At 46.9% G+C, this 16,552-nt stretch overlaps 1 protein-coding gene across 1 annotated transcript in view; it reads right to left on the bottom strand.

Annotated features, from left to right (window-relative positions):
• The window catches only part of LOC118791858 (nesprin-2-like), a 112,426-nt gene that overhangs the window by 60,799 nt on the left and 35,075 nt on the right, over window positions 1-16,552 (bottom strand). Inside the window, exons 35-44 of the mRNA XM_036549341.1 lie at window positions 15,683-15,784; window positions 14,927-15,130; window positions 13,971-14,219; window positions 11,832-11,978; window positions 9,371-11,383; window positions 6,853-7,026; window positions 5,915-6,070; window positions 5,180-5,412; window positions 2,843-4,844; window positions 1,382-1,710 (exon numbers count right to left, since the gene is read on the bottom strand). Of these exons, the coding sequence (XP_036405234.1) occupies window positions 1,382-1,710; window positions 2,843-4,844; window positions 5,180-5,412; window positions 5,915-6,070; window positions 6,853-7,026; window positions 9,371-11,383; window positions 11,832-11,978; window positions 13,971-14,219; window positions 14,927-15,130; window positions 15,683-15,784 (5,609 nt within the window). The remainder of the gene's footprint in view (window positions 1-1,381; window positions 1,711-2,842; window positions 4,845-5,179; window positions 5,413-5,914; window positions 6,071-6,852; window positions 7,027-9,370; window positions 11,384-11,831; window positions 11,979-13,970; window positions 14,220-14,926; window positions 15,131-15,682; window positions 15,785-16,552) is intronic.

Below are 16,552 nucleotides of genomic sequence, written 5' to 3'. Positions count from 1 at the left end.
TCAAGTTAGAGAGTGAGTGAGTGAGGGATGCTACTGTTTCCCAGGGTGTACTCACACTAGGCGATACATAACGTGCCCAAGCACATTTGACCCCCAAATTCCAGTTCGTTTGACTAGTGTGATCGCTCCATACCGCTTGAAGAGGTGGGCTCGGGCAGGGCATGGTTCAGTGATCTAGTGTGATCGCTAACCGTGCCCGAACACGGAACTCGAACATGACGTTAATGATGCGACTCTCCCATTTAACAAATACAAATATACCTGTTATAGCAACTGTTAGCTGGATATCTGTTAGTTACACGCCCAGTCCTAATAAACTTTTAAAACCATTATTTCATTGGCTAGCTAACTTCTTTAAATATAACAAGCTGGCCACCTCCAAAATGATCTTTGATTGGTTAGTTCTGTAGATCTATAACTAAAAATAACTCTGTGGATCCCCACATTAGCTTGATTACTAGCAAGCGAAATAAAACTAACCATACTTTGGGTGTCAATGTAAGCATTGCTGTTGTCAGGGGCTTAGTCAGAGTATCATAAATCAAGCAGCCAACCTGTTTAAGTAGCTAGTCCTCAACAATTGTTCAGATAGGGAGCCTGTTAGCTAACCAGCTATGTTTGTCAAATCTATCGCTAGATAGCTAACGTTAGCTCCCCAGCCAGTTAGCATTGATTATGCAACGCAGCAATTTTCAGTTAATCGTGCTGCACGTATAAGAAGATTTTTACGGAGGCAGCTGATGTTGAGGGAGGAAATTGGAGCTTTAATCGCCGACTACAGTTTACGTTCATCAATAAGGTGAGAACCAGACCCGTTATTAACCCAAATATTCTCAAATGATTTGAAAAGTGTACTATCCAAGTAGTAATAGAAGATTGGTTGTTGTAATGATGACAGTAGCGCACACACAAGTAGTAGCCCTAACTGGTTAACATTAGCAACATTAGCTAATAATTAACATTATTGTGATTAGGCTACTGTAATCTGACACAAATCTGACACAAAATATTGGTCTGTCCATTAGCATAATGACTGAAATGTCAGCTGCCTCCATAAAAATCGCCTTGCATGTGCAGCATGATTAACTGAAAATCGCTGTGTTGCACAATTGATAAATCTATAAGGCATGTGAGAGGGCCGTGTGTCACTGCCCCCAAAATGATCCCAAATAAGCCACAAAGTAAGTACAATCATGCACTCCACTGTGCTGTGCTAGAGTGCTTTTCTTCAACACAAAAAATCGCATCGTGATGACGTAAGTGTGCTCGGGCCCAGAATGTTAAGCGCAATGTAAGCGCAAGATAGGTATGGAGATGAGACTATTGCATCACACAAGGGGGAGGAATGTTGCTGGTTACTGAAGTGACAGGAAGGCTGTACCTATGCAGGGCCTCCAACTGGACCTGGCCCTGGGCCTGGAGGGCGGCCTGCTCCACCAGCAGCTTCCCCAGAGTCCTGCGGTGGAGCTGCTTGACCTCGGAGGCAGACAGGCAGTCCTGCTGGGGGACCAGCATCTGGAGCCGAGTCACGTGGGCCTGGAACCCCTCCTCCACGGCAGCCAGGGCCTGGTGCAGCTCGTTTGCAGCGCAGTCCCCAACCTGGTTGGGAAATGGGTGGAGCACAGACTGGGCATCTTGCAGGAACCAGATGGTGTCTCGGGTGGCGGTGTGGTAATCCCTCACTGCTGCCTTTGCCTGGGACAGGCTCTCCTGGAGAAACCAGACACAGATTAGACTGGCAGATTGGCAGCGTGGATGGGAGTATAAGGCTTCTAATCATTAAGGTGGCAGTGTGGATGAATGTTTGACTGCTAATCATTAAGGTGGCAGTGTGGATCAGTGTTTAAGACCTCTAATCATTAAGGTGGCAGTGTGGATTAAGAGTTTAAGGCTAATGCTTCATGTTTCTCAGTAGGTCACTGCCTACGTTCCCATGAGCGTCAGGCACTTAAGATGAGCCACTTCAGCAAACATCCATCCTATGAATGGCAAACATGCAAGCCTTTCCCTGATGAGTGTGTGCACTAGGCAAATAAACACAAACAATTTAGGTGACTCATTTGGGCATGCCTCTCAGTGGGCAGATTCCGAGAAGCACAGTAGGAGCTGCTCTCCAGTTTAAATGATGCAGGGCTGAATACGTTTTTCCCTAGGAAAAAACATTCATGAAATATTTATGTTTTAAAAAAAATGTTTTTACCGGACTCCAGTGATGAAATCAGTGAGACAAAAATAAGTCTGAATCCAAAGGAAAAGAAAGCGGAAAGAAATAGCTTGGTCCTTCACGGTATTGCCATGATAGACGTTTCCGTTAAACAGCCAAGGATTATAAACCGGTTGGAAAGCCGGTTTATAATCCTCACTGGGACATAGATATAACAGCAAGCTGATTTAATAAACAGCATTATAGGCTTATGCAAAAAGAATGGAAAAACAGAAGCACTTTACTGATTATTTTTAAAGACCATTTAGAGCAATTACCATGTGCAAGCACAGTGTGTGTCTAACTAGGTATAGTGGCTCTGCTACCTGCTGGTAAGGGAACTGGACTTCTAACCAAAGGGTTGGGCATATGTTTGAATAGGACAGGTCACCTGAGTTAGTAAATGTGCCGTACAAATATCCTTATAATATCCTTGAATATCCTTGAATAACTTTTGCAAAATATAAGATCATTAGGAAATATTTTGAATTAATTAAATGGAGTAAAAATGACATAAATGGAAGAATAATGATTAGCTAACAATGGAATGGACTGATGATATCAGACGGGAGAAGTCAAAGTGAGCTTGAGGTCAGTGGTCAGAGGGAGAGTGGTGAGTGACAGCAATGGAGGAAGTACCATGTGCATGTTGCACTGCCTCAGAAAGGCCCTCCCCTGTTCCTGCAGAGCTGTGTGTTTCCGATCCAACCCTCTCTCTCCTGGTGCCTCCTTGTGTCTCAGGGTCTCCAGAACCCCGAGTCTGGTCTCCACACTGCTCCTGAGAGAAGCGCACCGCCAGAGCTCCTCCTCAAGGGTCCGTTCTTCAGGGACCACCTGCCCCACGCGTTCCAGCTCCGCCCCAGCCCACTGGAGGAGTCCCACCACGGCATTGTGCTCGGTGTTGTAGGTGAGGCTTGCTGGGATGGCCTGTTCCTGGACCTCAGCGCCGCGGCAGGCAGCGTGCTCCAGGCCGGCGATGCTTTCCTCGAGCTGCCGCACCCGGCACTGCTCGGCTGCCAGACGGGATGGATCAAGGTCGGGTGCAATTCTTCGGAGCTGCTCAGCCGCATCCCGGCACAGCACCCTGAGCAGGGAGAGCTGGGTAAGGGGTGCCTTCCTCCCCCCTGCGGCTACGCTCAGGTCCTCTGTGCGCTGCGCCAGGCGCTCGTACCGCCTGTGCTCCTGGGCCCGCCGCTCCAGGGTGTTGGCTCTCTGCTGCAGCTCACAGGCAGCTTTCAGCAGGGCCTTCCTCCTGTCCTCCTCACAGTGACGGAGCCCCTCCAGCTGGGCCCTGAGCTCCAGGATCCTCTCCCTCAGGGGCTCCGCTCCAGAGAGCGAGGCTGGGCTCAGAGGGGAACCGAGCCCCTCCAGATCCATGGATATCTGCCTCAAGCTCTCTTGAAGTGCAACCAGCGTTTCTGCAGCAGAGGCACGCTCCTGGGCCAGCTCCTGCAGCCCCTCGCAGTTTGCTCTCTCACGGCTGACGATTCCCTCAACTTCCTCCTGGAGACTTGCCAGTGTGTAGCCGAGACGATGGCTGTCAGCGGTGCTGAGCTCCAGGGCAACAGCCCTGGCCCTTACTAGAAGGTCGTGGGTAGCTGCTGCCCTCTTCTCTGCATCCTCCAGGGCATGGAGGTGGTGTTGGAGGCTGTGCTCAGGGTGCGGCATGCTACCATCAAGGTCCCCATCACCGCTGGCCTCACGCTCAATGTATGCCGCCACCCAGGCCTCTGCCTCCTCGATCTGCGCCCACACCTCCTCTCTCCCCCGCAAGCCCGTCTCCGCCTCCTGCAGAGCCTTTGCAGTCGCCATGGTGACCCACTCAGTCAGGTCCTGCAGGGCGGTCGCTGCAGAGATCGCGGCAGAAATGCCCTCCCGCTCTGGCTCAGAGGCCAGCACCTCAAGATCCCTTAGCAGGGGCTCCACAGCCGCCCGCTTTCCGGAGGCCTCCTTCTGCAGCCTCCTCAGCCCTGCAATCTGCTCCCGTGCCTCCTGTGGCAGGAGGGCCACCCTCTTCCTCCCAGTGAGGTCGCCCTCCACCCACTTGGCCCAGGTGAGGTCGTCTTGGATCGCCTGCACAATCCTGCCCAGCATCAGGCTCTCAAATCCACGTGGCCCCGCAGAGAGCTTCACTTCCACGAGCTCCAGCTCCTCCTTCACCCCCTGCAGGGCTTGCCTCACATACTCCTTCTCCCTCTCCCCCAGAAGACTCTGGGTAAGAGCCTCCGCGAGCCGCTGTAGGCGGAGGTACTGCCGGGTGGTAGCCGCTAGCTCAGAGGATATCACTGCCCGCTGAACGGCACTATCTGGGGACAGGCTTAGCTCCAGGGGGCCCAGGGAGCGGTGCAGGCTCTCCAGGCGGGTCCGAATCTCCCGCCCCTCCAGTGAAATGGCAGCGGTCTCCTTGGCGTGGGCAGAGGCACAGCGCAGAGCCCGCTCAGCGCTCCCCTGCAGTACCTGCCACCTGTCCCTCAGGTCCGAAATGCAGGCCAGTGCCACTGCCCTGTCTGCCTCGCCCAGGCAGGGCGACACCTGGGCGCACACCTGGAGCAGCTCTTCCATCACAGCCCCCTCCCGCTCCATGCCCTGCAGGAGGGTCAGCAGCTTCTCTGCCTGGACTGTGCTGCTTTCTGTGGGACCTCTGTCTCACCAATGCCCCAAAACAGAAACGCACGGGTGAAAAAACAGACAAATTGCTTTTAGATCAGTCAAATTCTATGCAACATTACAGGACATATGAATAATTTCCACTTTCACACGTACCATTGTAAGCATATATTAAATAAGATTAATTTTTTGCAATATGCTACCAATATGTAAGTATATATAATAGATATATGCAGTCTGTTTACTGTATAGATCCTGGTTATATTTTACATTGATACATTTTTATTAAGGATCAGTAAAGTAGATTTCCAACATGTATTTCATAGAACATTCTTGCAGTGCAGAAAGATGGCATTCTGGGAAACTCACAAGGTCAGTGCCTGCAGCTCTGTCCCCAGCCTATCCAGCGAGGTGCTGGCAGCCTGTTTCTGCCGGTCGAGCTGAGTGACAAGCTCTATCTGGGTCTTTTTTGCAGCTACAGTGCTGGAGGCCTCCACCAGGGCAGCGCTCCACCGCCTCTCCATGCGTTTCAAGGCCTCCGAGTCCCCACCTTCAGCTGCATCCAGCTGGGACAGCTGCTCCTGAATGCATCGCTTGCAGTCCTGCAACACAACCCCACCCCATGTGGCCCCTGGCCCATCAATTCCGAGCTTTACATATGCATACATTCTCCATTTGATCCTTGTTTTAAATACCAGTGAGCCAATTTTGCAGGTTCAGTGAATAAAATTAGCCATCTAAATATTTAAATGATGAGTGAAATTGCAAAGGAATAATATAAAAAAATTGCCATGCCAACCCAGGTGACAGATATGTAAACCTCTTAGGACCTCTCTTGCAGGGTCTCTTGTGGGGTGACATCACTTTTTGCAGAATTGCAGACATACAAACACTTTCATGTTACATTCACTGCACTGTGAAACAGAGGTCAAGATTGACCAGTAAATAACAAGAAGCTTAAAAGTGCTACAAATCTGCAATATTACACTACACACACCATTATTTGTGTCATCCAACCCTCTCTTCCATGTTCTCAGTCTTCTTCTGTGCAGTGCTTGAAAGTCTGTAAGCAGGATTACAACCGAAAAGGGGGCAGACTCTCACCTCTGCCTCCTCCACCTGCTGGGCCATGGCTCCAGGCTCGAGCCGGGTGGGCTGGTTGCGACAGCCCACAATCCTGAGGACCATTCGGGTCAGTTTGTTCTCCAGGTCTCTGATGGGGGTGTCCAAGAACTCCTTATCACCTCGCGGTTGCACATCCTGGAATTGTGCAATGAGTCACAGTGTGGATACTCCATCTACATTTGATTATTATGTGTGCTGGGATAAGACTGAGCCCAGATCAAGTGAATTTGCATATTTTTGGCCAGATGTAGATGCAAAAAAAAGACTGTGATCAAATTATGATTGGTTCTACTTGACCTCCTCCAGAGGTGAATGAGGACACATTTGTAGCCAAGTGTAGACTAATGTGGCTACTAAAAGAGCATACAGTTTAACAGTCATCCACAACCTTTTCACTTTGCCCAGATATTAAAGTGTGCAAATGCATGTTTCAGCCTGAAGTAAGCAGGTTGCAGTTGCTAACAAATATGTTCAAACTGTCAAGCCAGTCGTGATTATTATTGAATGACAACACAATATTCTCCCACCACAACTGGCTTTTATCCTGGGCCCACAAAGCCCTGTGCTCGCATGCGATACAGGTGCTACTTTTCTTGCTGCAAACATCACAAGTCTCTGTTGTCACTGCTGCAATGTACATTTAAGATGGTTGGTCCAGTGATTTACATATGTCATATATTAGGAGAGGTACCACAATCTCATGTGCACCTATGGATTGTGATCCAGATGGATCTGACAAACCGCATTTTATTACCAGGTGTAAATAGGACCAGCAGAATATATTGCAAAATTACACTATATCCACTCAAATTCCTAAGTGAAAGCAGTAACATTTTATATTTCAAGCCTTAATACATGTCAAATACTTGATATATATGTGTAATGTCTTAGTCTTTAGTTTTCCTGTGAGTGCTCACCCTAGTGATATACCCGTTAGGTTCTGCCTCCAAATACTGGACTGCAGTGCGGTTTTCCAGTGTGGTGTGTCTGCAGGCTGGATCCTGGGGCTGGTTCTGTCCCCTTGGGGCAACCTGCACCTCTTCCGCAGATTCCATGGAGGACAGGTTCTCCATTCGGCGTCCCCCCGGTCGCTGTGGGAACATGGAGAAGAGCACAGTTTTGCTTTCAGCACGTTTGCTCTGTGGCACACTCCTCAGAATGTCTCCTTTCGCACCCCTGAGGAGTGCAATTACGCAGGAATGCAGCCTGCTACGGGCGGGCCCTCGCTGGAGGCGTGTCCCACTGCCCTCCTGGGGCAGAGAAATCAGTTGGAATGCAGGGGAAATACAACATGAGCGCAACAGGAACACAACCGTAACACAATGAGAAAACAACAGGAACACAATGAGAGAACAAAATGAACACAATGAGAGCACAACAGGAGCGCAATGACAGAACAACAGGAGCACAATGAGAGAACAACAGGAACACAATGAGAGAACAACAGGAGCACAATGAGAGAACAACAGGAATACAATGAGAGAACAACAGCAACGCAACAGGAACACAACAAGAGCGCAACAAGAGTGCAACAGGAATGCAAAGGGAGTGCAACAGGAGCGCAATAGGAACACAACAGGAATGCAACACAAATGCAACAAGAGTGCAAGAGGAGTCTCCATCGGCTTACTCCGTCACCTGTCAGTGCGGGTGGTGTACTGTGAGCCAAGAAAAGCTTTTTTTCACAGCTGCGAGGCTCCTGTGCTGTAATGCATTGGAGAAAAATGCCTTTTGGAATATACACATGCCTGGCTCAGGGGCAGGCCCCGACAAAGCACACTCCTCTCCATGCAAACACATGTGTCATGTGCTCAAACACAAAATACAACATAAAAAGAAGAGGTAATTCAATTTCTCAAAACACTAGTCCCCTATTAATGCACAACATATATTTGTCCCTTTTCATTCATTTTCTGTAGACTGTTACTGATGGCAGAATTCATTGACAAAGAGAAGAAGAGAATAGCTGGATCCCTCTCTAGGGACCGGGCATCCCCGGATATCACTGAGGGGACACTGCAACCCGTAACGGAGAGATTGGTGAGCTGGCAACCCTTTTCCATCTCACAGTTTGTCCTCTTTCACCCCAAAACCTCTTCTGATTTTTTCCATCCTCGTCAGTAGTGGTGACTTGGTCAGTTTCATCATTCCTAACCTGTATTGTTCTCACCTGTCTGCTGAGTGTCTTACATTGCAAGGTACATAAGTGCATACAATAAGGCCGCTCAAGTAACAGTACACACAATCTTGCTTCGGCAATACAATATCTGCGCAGTCACACCGACAGAGGACAGTGAATTGAATTGAACTGAATGAACGTGACACTTGAACATGTGTCAGTCTGTTATTGCGCTGTGATAACTGTTGTCATCCTGAATCTAATAACTGTATTACATTACATTATTTAGCTGATGCTCCTTACCACTATATTACACTACCCCCCTTCTTTAAAAGAGCACCAAGGTCTGTTCTTTGAAAAACTGATTTTTAGTTATCTTCCAGCATCTACACCCCACTAAACCTTACATCCCACTGCTGTGGCAGCTTCCTCCAGGCAAATGAGTCTGTGAAGACATTCAAAAACGTTCCTGTAGTGTGACTCATCTTAAAGGGTTCTCACTTATCAAAAATACAACTGACAAGGTTCAGGCAAAAAATAATGTTACAATACTGAACTGAAAGTATAAGGAATACAATCTCCATAAATGTTAAAGTGTAAAGAAAATGAAAAAATCAAGTATTAATAGTATCAAACAATGCACTAGACACAGACTTTCTTTTTTCACAGAAAGTACAGTCCCCAAGCTACTCATCTGTTAATGAGGACAGAGGAAGGAACAAGCTTTGAAGGTGAAGTCTTTTATATTAGTGCACTTGATGAGTCTCAAAATGTCAGCTCCATCCAGGGCGTGATTCTGAGCCTCACTGCTCAGTGTTCCATGCACCTTTTCAGACCCCCTACCTCTCAGGAAGGGGGGGGGTTCACTTCAGCAACTTAAATTACCCACGCTCCGCCTTCAGCAGAGAAGGGAGAATTATAAGGAGAATTTGTATTATTGTTCCATTGCATGCTTGTTAGCTTTTGTTCTTGTTAGCTTACTAGGGACTATGAATGAATATGACTTCATAACTAATACTGAGGCAGTGAAGGGGCTGCCCACTGTCACTGATAAATAAATAGATATATAAAATAAACAACAAAATGAAAGTCAGGTAAAATTATGATGGTATATGTTGGAAAAAATTATACTCTCTTCCCTCATAACATAGTCTGAACCTTCTCATGTGGCCATCTCTAGGAAAGGCAACTTGCATTTCAAATATAGCCGCAGCCTAACTCTGTTAGGAGAGGCTAAAATGAATCTAGACTAGGTGAGGAGAGGGGTGGAGGTGGAGCTCGAGGTGGGGGTGGAAGTGTCAGACGGCTGATGTTACCTTCGCAAGGCTAGGGCTGTCAAGGTGACTGGTGCTCCCATAATCCTCTGCTTTCACCTGCTTGCGTGGGCCAATGGCTCTGATGCACAGGTTCTCACCAGGTTGTCTCAGAGAGGTTTGGACATGCTCTTCCTGCTCTGGGCAGATTCCAGCTGGATCGACGCCCGGTATCGGATCTTTACTCGGTCCCAAAACCGGATCAGTGTGGGGAGTCTCCTCCCGGGTCTCCCTGAGTCGGGCTGCGCCAAAGGACTGTGTACCCGCAACCTGCCCACAGGTGCTGTGGATGCGTTCTGCCTCGGCCAGTGCCACGGTGCCACTGGGTGGAACATGCACAGCGTGTGGCCCCTTGGGCGTGGCAGCCACACCCGGTATCCCAGTAGAGACAATGCGCATGATGTCACTGTGGGTCAGGTGACATGTCTCAGGGGTCTGGATGTACAGGCTGTTGGTGTCCAGGACGAGAGCCACCACTTTCTTCGCTGGTTGTGGAGTCTCAACGCTGTTGTGGTGCTCCACTTGAATCTCAGTTTTACGTTGCGTGGCCTCAGTGCTTAAACGGAGATCTGCTTGAGTCTCAGTCTCACACTGTGCAGCCTCAGTGCTCAAACGGAGGTCTGCTTGACTATCTTTCTCACGCTGTGTGGTCTCAGTGCTCAGATGGAGGTCTTGAGTCTCAATGTCATGTTCCATGGTTTCAGTGCCCAAACAGAGGTCTGCTTGATTCTCAGTTTCAAGCTGCGTGGTTTCAGTGACCAAATGGAGGTCTGTTTGAGTCTCGATCTCATGCTGTGCGGTCTCAGTGCTCAAACAGTGGTCTGCTAGAGAGGAAATCTTCCACTCTGTGACATCAATGCTCTGACCACCGCTGTCCCGTGTATGTCTGACTGAGGGTTCAGTGGGGTCATGAGATCCTTGGCCCCTGTGCTGGACCTCACTGCTCTCAAAATGCTCTGCCTTTGCAGTATCAGTGCCCCAAACCTCTGTGCCAGTTGAGTGTATATCAGTGTCTGGAATGATGGATTGCCCTTTCATATGAATCTCACTCTTTCCCCACAGCCCTCTGCCAGTGTGTGGCATGTCAGTTCCCATGAGTCTCCTGTCATGTTCTTCCTTGCTTAGAGTCTCAGTGCAGCATGGTTCAGTACCTGGCATATTAGAATCGTTTGTTTCATGGTCAGCTTTGTCTGGGACTTCAGTCTTAATGTGTGGAGCTGTAGGGTTTTCATGGTGTGGGCGGTCACTGGATTTAACCCCAGTCAGTTGGTCGGTGTCCAGAATGATGGAGACCACTTTCTTGGGACAATGTTTGCTTTTAGTGTGGTGTGCGTCAGTCTGTCTAACATCAGGTGGCTCACTGAGCTCAGTGTCAGTTTGTCTATCATGGTGACGTCTGGTCAGGTCAGTGTCTGGAATGATGGAGAGCGCTTTCCCGGTGGTCTCAATCCTCTTGCAAGGCCCTGTTCCAGGCTGTTGGTCAGTGGTTTTCACAATCTCAGCATCACGTCCAACACTTGTCCTACTGTCATTCCCTGGTATCACAGTGTCCTGAACTGCAGTGGTAGTTCTGTCTATAGTCAGAGTCTTAGTTTGGGTGGTCCTAGTGCCTTCAGCTCGATGAGGTTTGGTTTTGGGAATCTGGGAGACTGAATCTGTCTTTTTGGCATCTGTTTCTATAATCGTAATGTACTCTGACCCAGCTCCTGCATTCTCTGTGACCGCAGTTTCTCTGCGTTGGATGTCAGAGCACTGAGGGTCATAGAGTGGAGCGCCAGGCTCTACTCTCTTAGCATGCAATTTCCTATGGTCTGCTTTCTTCTGAGCCTTTGGAGTTTTTGCAAGCTCCTTTTTGTTAACCTGCTGATCATCTGATTTTAACCTTGCCGCATGGTGGAACTGGTCTGAAATCCCAGATGAGGCTCCTGCTTGCGTTGGCAATCCAACTTGTTTCTCATATGGGGGGGCTGCTGCTTTCATAGCTGTGCTGTCCACCTTCTCACCAGCAAGGGGCACCTGCAACCACCATAAAGCTGTTACAAATGTAGGTGGTTTAATCAGTGCTCTCCTATAGAGGCAGCGCTCTTCAACATGAATGCGGAATGTGAACATTTTAAAATCATACTATCAGAGAGAGTTTTATGGCATATTAGTTAAAAATGGGTTCAAAAAACAGAGGAAAACCTAGTGTGGATGAGGAGAGTGGGGAAAAATGCATTAATGACTCCCTGACCCCTTGCAAAAGGCAATCAAGCTTAACTCCTCAAAACATGAGGAGTGATTGATGATATGTTAAGTTCCACATAAATACTATCTAGAAATGCATTAACTATAGACAAGCAAGTGCTGATAGAGAAATGAATCACCTCCAGGTGAATGAAACATTTCCAGGGGAATGAATCATCCCCTGGAGGTCCAACTTCTGCCCAACTACCGTAGACATGAGTGACCACATGCAGCTCACCTGAGAAGTTCCTGTAAGGGTGGACATGGGAGAGCCACCATCCCCTCTGTCATCACGGCAACCCCTCCCCACCTGCACCACCTGCTCTCCTCCCAAATTGCCCAGGGGCTGCAGGACATGCGGGAGCTTGCCATCCTCCAGTGCAGCCTGTGGATCACACATCCATCACAGAAAAAACCATGATGAACTTCAGACTGTGGATTCGATTCATTTTACCGATAAACTCGTTTTGAAAACCTCTTTTTGGTTTCACAGACATGCATTAACTTTTGGTTTGCAAAAACAGAAAGATGTGAAATAGGAAAAGAACATCCACACTTCACTTGTGAGTGCAATAGCAGCGCATGGACATTCTGATTTCACCTTTGACCTTGTACTTCGTTTACAGGATGTGGGTGAGATGAAGACTTCAGTCTACTAAAGTGATGGGTTTAACATGTGAAATGCGACAAAGCAAGAGAAACTGAGAGATTCCCTCCACTCTCCCATCCACTCCTTGTGTTTACATTCATAAATTAATGCATTCTTTCTGATTAATGGATAATCCACACAGACCACCATTAGGAAAAACTCAATCAATTATTTCCCAGAACATGCACTTCACTGCAACCGCTGCGGTTCTGGAAATGATGGGGACTTCCATCCCCGCCCCCACTCGCATTCCTCGCTTGCCCACCTGAGGACGCCATAGCAACGGGGATTGCATCAAGGCCTAGGTACCAGTAATTCAGTTCTGAAACCATGGGAGCGACTATAGAAAACACAAAAGCCCTATTTCTAAATTTGAGCCTTCCATCAAGTGCCTGAGGGATGGAGGGTTATGTGGGTCATGATATGCCTATTTGGAAAGAGCTGCTGCTGAAAGGCTTGGGTGAACTCCCTCTCGCTGCAGGTAACACTGTGTGCATACCTATTGAGTGACATCAGTGTTGAAAAGAATGGAATTTGCATTTTCATATCCTGAGTTACTCAAAACAGTGGCTGAGTATGAAACTAATTAAGTTCAGTTTCAGAATGTTAAAGAGGAATTTCAATGCCTGTAATTCATGTTTACTGAGCTTTAAATCAATGTAGAAGGTAAGCTCAGCTGTGGTTATTTTTCAGAGGTGTTCAGATATTGGTTTTCAAATTCAGTTCTTGAAATTCAGTGTTTCAAATCATAAAACTGCACACTGAGGGAAAACACCTCTTATATTAGCAAAACCATAGAATAATTGGTTAATATTCCTATTGTAATCACTGAAATGATGTCACTCTTAGAACATGTGCATTGTAGGTAGCAGTTCCATGATGCAACTGATGTAATGTCCTCTTTTGTCTTGTTTTAGCATTCCTTAATCCTGTCAAAGCTGCCCCTTCTGCCTGGACATTGTGAAGCAAGACATGAGTAGCACACCACTTTTGAAATGACAAGAGCTCCTCTTAAAGCTGACTACATCATGAATAGTGGGAAGCATTCCCTTTATTTATTTCAGAGACCCGTTTTACAATGGTTACTATGCAACATCAGTAGCCAAAAACTGATCTATGTAACAGCATTGTCTCTATCTATCAAGAGATAACTAGCTTGTTAACTAATCAAGTAATACTTATTTAGTGGTTTATCTAGCGAAGGAAAACACTCTGGACAAACAAGTGATGAAAATTACAGTAGGAGCAGGTATAGATACTCCCCATTATGAATATTCATGATATTTGTCATTAACTTTTTTGTAAATGCCAATTGCCATTGAGAAAGGGCTCAATGTAGAGGTCTGGATGGAGGACTCAGATTGGACAGAAATGTCAGCAAATGTATCTGAGCTGATGTGCCCACAACCCCTCGGCTCCACATGAATAACACTCTTGTATGGAGATCCATATTAAAATTCAAAACACTTTTGGGCCATCAACAACTGTGCATAAACCAGCTAAAAATTCACTAAAGCCTAGTATTGTATGTTTCCCCACAAAATCAGTTGTACTTATTAATAACGATCAATAACAATTGATCGTTATTAATTATGAAATTGCCATTTTTTAATATGAATATACACCATGCATGTTTATAACCAAACATTGTCAAAAGTTATTTGTTATGATGAAAAGACTTAAGAGAATAGAATTCTTAAGTGTAGAAATTAAGTGATGTGCTCTCACTTTCAGCCCCCTCTGGCCGTCCTTGGTATGGCCCTGACTGCATTCAGTCACATCAAGAGCTCCTCTCTCCAACTGCGCCCTCTTGTGGTCAATCAGCTCCTGGGTGGTGCGGACATCCTCCTTCAGGAGCAGGCCCTCCGCAGCCAGGGCCTCCAGGATCTGTGGACTGGCCACGCCCGCTAGCAGCCTGACCTCCTCCATGAGCGCATCTGTCTGTTCCACCTGCGATTGCAGCTGCGCAGACAGTGCCTGCATAGGAACAGCCAATAGGGAGTCATAAGGAAGCAACATTGCCAGCTGTATTTGTTCTAATCACTGATGCACTGTGTTCTTAACTTTAAAATGACGCCGACGTTAAATACTTCTAAAAATAACAATATATAATAATATACATATATAAAAATCTAATAATCAAATTATAATCTGATTATGAAATCCTACATAATCTAATAACAATATATAGACATAAATGTATCATTTTTGTGTCTTTAAAATAACTGTACATAGTAATGCCACTTATTAAACTGAATATATAATTAACATTAAATCATATTTACTTTTTAAATGTCTTATGTCTATTGAATTTTGTTTTATATGACAGGTAAAATACAACATAACATAAAATATTAATTATAATTATTATTTATGAATAATAAACATATGGCCTTATTTGACATTTGCCGGTTCACATTCTGCATAGATCAAATTTATAAAACTGGATCTTTATTGAGGCAAGTCTGATAAAATACCATGACCAAGGGTACACCACTTGAAGCATATTCAAGTGCCACACTGAAGGGTACAGCAGCAGCCCTTGGTTAAGACCAGTGGTAAACTACGCAGAGGCCATGCTGATATGTTTGGTGAGCTTTGTCTTAAAGTACTATGGGAATGGCAGCACTTCCTGTTATATCTATCCAAGGGCTGAAAGCCTCACAAAGTCACTGGGCGGGTACCTCAATTTGGGGGATGAGCGGAGAAGTCTGGGATGCACTGAGTGCACTCAGTGAGGATTGGATGTCCCACAGGGATGACTGGCACTCTGCCATCCTTGTGGTGATATGGCCCCTCACTGCCTTCAGATGCTGGAAGAGATCTCTGCTCTCAGAGAAGAGCTCCTTTACCTGCTCCATCCTCTTCCTCAGCTGGGACTCCATAACCTGTGGGCAGAGGGACATTAGGCGTGTTTCCATTGGAACGGGGCTGGGGTAGTTTTATGGGGCCGGGGCCGGTGGCGCGTGTCTCCATTGGCCAGGGCTGGCCCGCAACGAGAGTTTTCAGGAACCTTTACGGGGCTGAGGCAAGACCCTGCCTTGGGGTAGGTACTTCGCGCGGCCCCGAAAAAGTGCTGAGTGGGGCGTGGTGTTGATTCAACGCTGATTGGATATGCTGTAGGCGGGCGATGACGTTGATCTCTTCATTCTAATTTGTTTTTTGCACCTACTCAGTGTTTATGTTGATGTTGCATCGAAACTGTCGCAAAACGATTACGTCAATACCAAAGGCCAGTGGGTCCTACCGGGGTCTTTACTCTCCTAGTGGAAACACAACAGCTGAAAGGACCGAGGAGGGGGTCGGCCCTGTAAACGGCCCGGCCCTGTAAAACTCCCCCGGCCCCGTTCCAATGGAAACACGCATTGAGAACACATACCTCTCCGGTGAAACGGTGTTCTGCCCACCCCTGCCTGTGCCCAAGCTCCATCCACACTCACCTGCAGGTCCAAGGGAGGTTCTTTGCTTTGTAGCAGCACCTGGATCTCAGAGGACCTCCTGTGGAAGTGCTCTAGGTTCTTCTCTTGCTCCCAGATCTCATCCTGAGAGCCACCAAAACACAGAGACACAGAAGCACAGAAACACCCAAACACAGGCAATGAGAGGCACAGAGACACAGTAACACAGCAATATAGAGGCAGAGAGACACAGTAACACAGAGACATAGCGAAGCACAGGGACACAGAAGCACAGAGACATGGAGAAGCACAGAGACACAGAGTGACACTGTAGATAAGAGTCGCTGCTAAATGACAGTAATGTAATGTAATGTTACCATTCTCTTAGGAGTAAGTATTGGTCTCACTGGTGACATTTGCACATATTTGTTTAATTTGGCACACAGCGGAGACCTGCATCATACAAAACGCATGACCTGCACACATCTTTGCCCTGACCAAAGCTTGTGTTACAAGGCAAAGGCAACATTGATTTGATGCAGTCATGTGTATCTTTTCAAATGAATTCAGCCTGCCTTTTCAAGCTTCATCACAGTAGGTGGGGAAAGGGGTGTAGCAGATGAATATTCAATCCCCAAAACAAAAGTAGGCTTACTTCGGTACAATCCAAACACTTATTAGTCCAAACATATACCAGTGTTGCTAGCATACTTCAGATGCCTCGGATTCATGTGTCAGGGTACACAATTTACACAGAGGTCCACTAAGGAACTGTTCAGCTGGTATGCAAGATTCAACATTTAGCCAAAGGGCATGCACTATCACCAGTTATATTGCCTGGGAAGAGAAGAAGCATTCTAATGTATAATCCAGCATCATATTTCTATTGTTAGCTCTGCATGCTCTTCTCTT

The sequence above is a fragment of the Megalops cyprinoides genome, chromosome 17, assembly GCF_013368585.1.
Source record: "Megalops cyprinoides isolate fMegCyp1 chromosome 17, fMegCyp1.pri, whole genome shotgun sequence".
In the NCBI taxonomy this organism is placed as follows: domain Eukaryota; kingdom Metazoa; phylum Chordata; class Actinopteri; order Elopiformes; family Megalopidae; genus Megalops; species Megalops cyprinoides.
The sequence above is the reverse complement of the archived record's forward strand: the minus strand, read 5'-3'. Positions and strand labels throughout refer to the sequence as shown.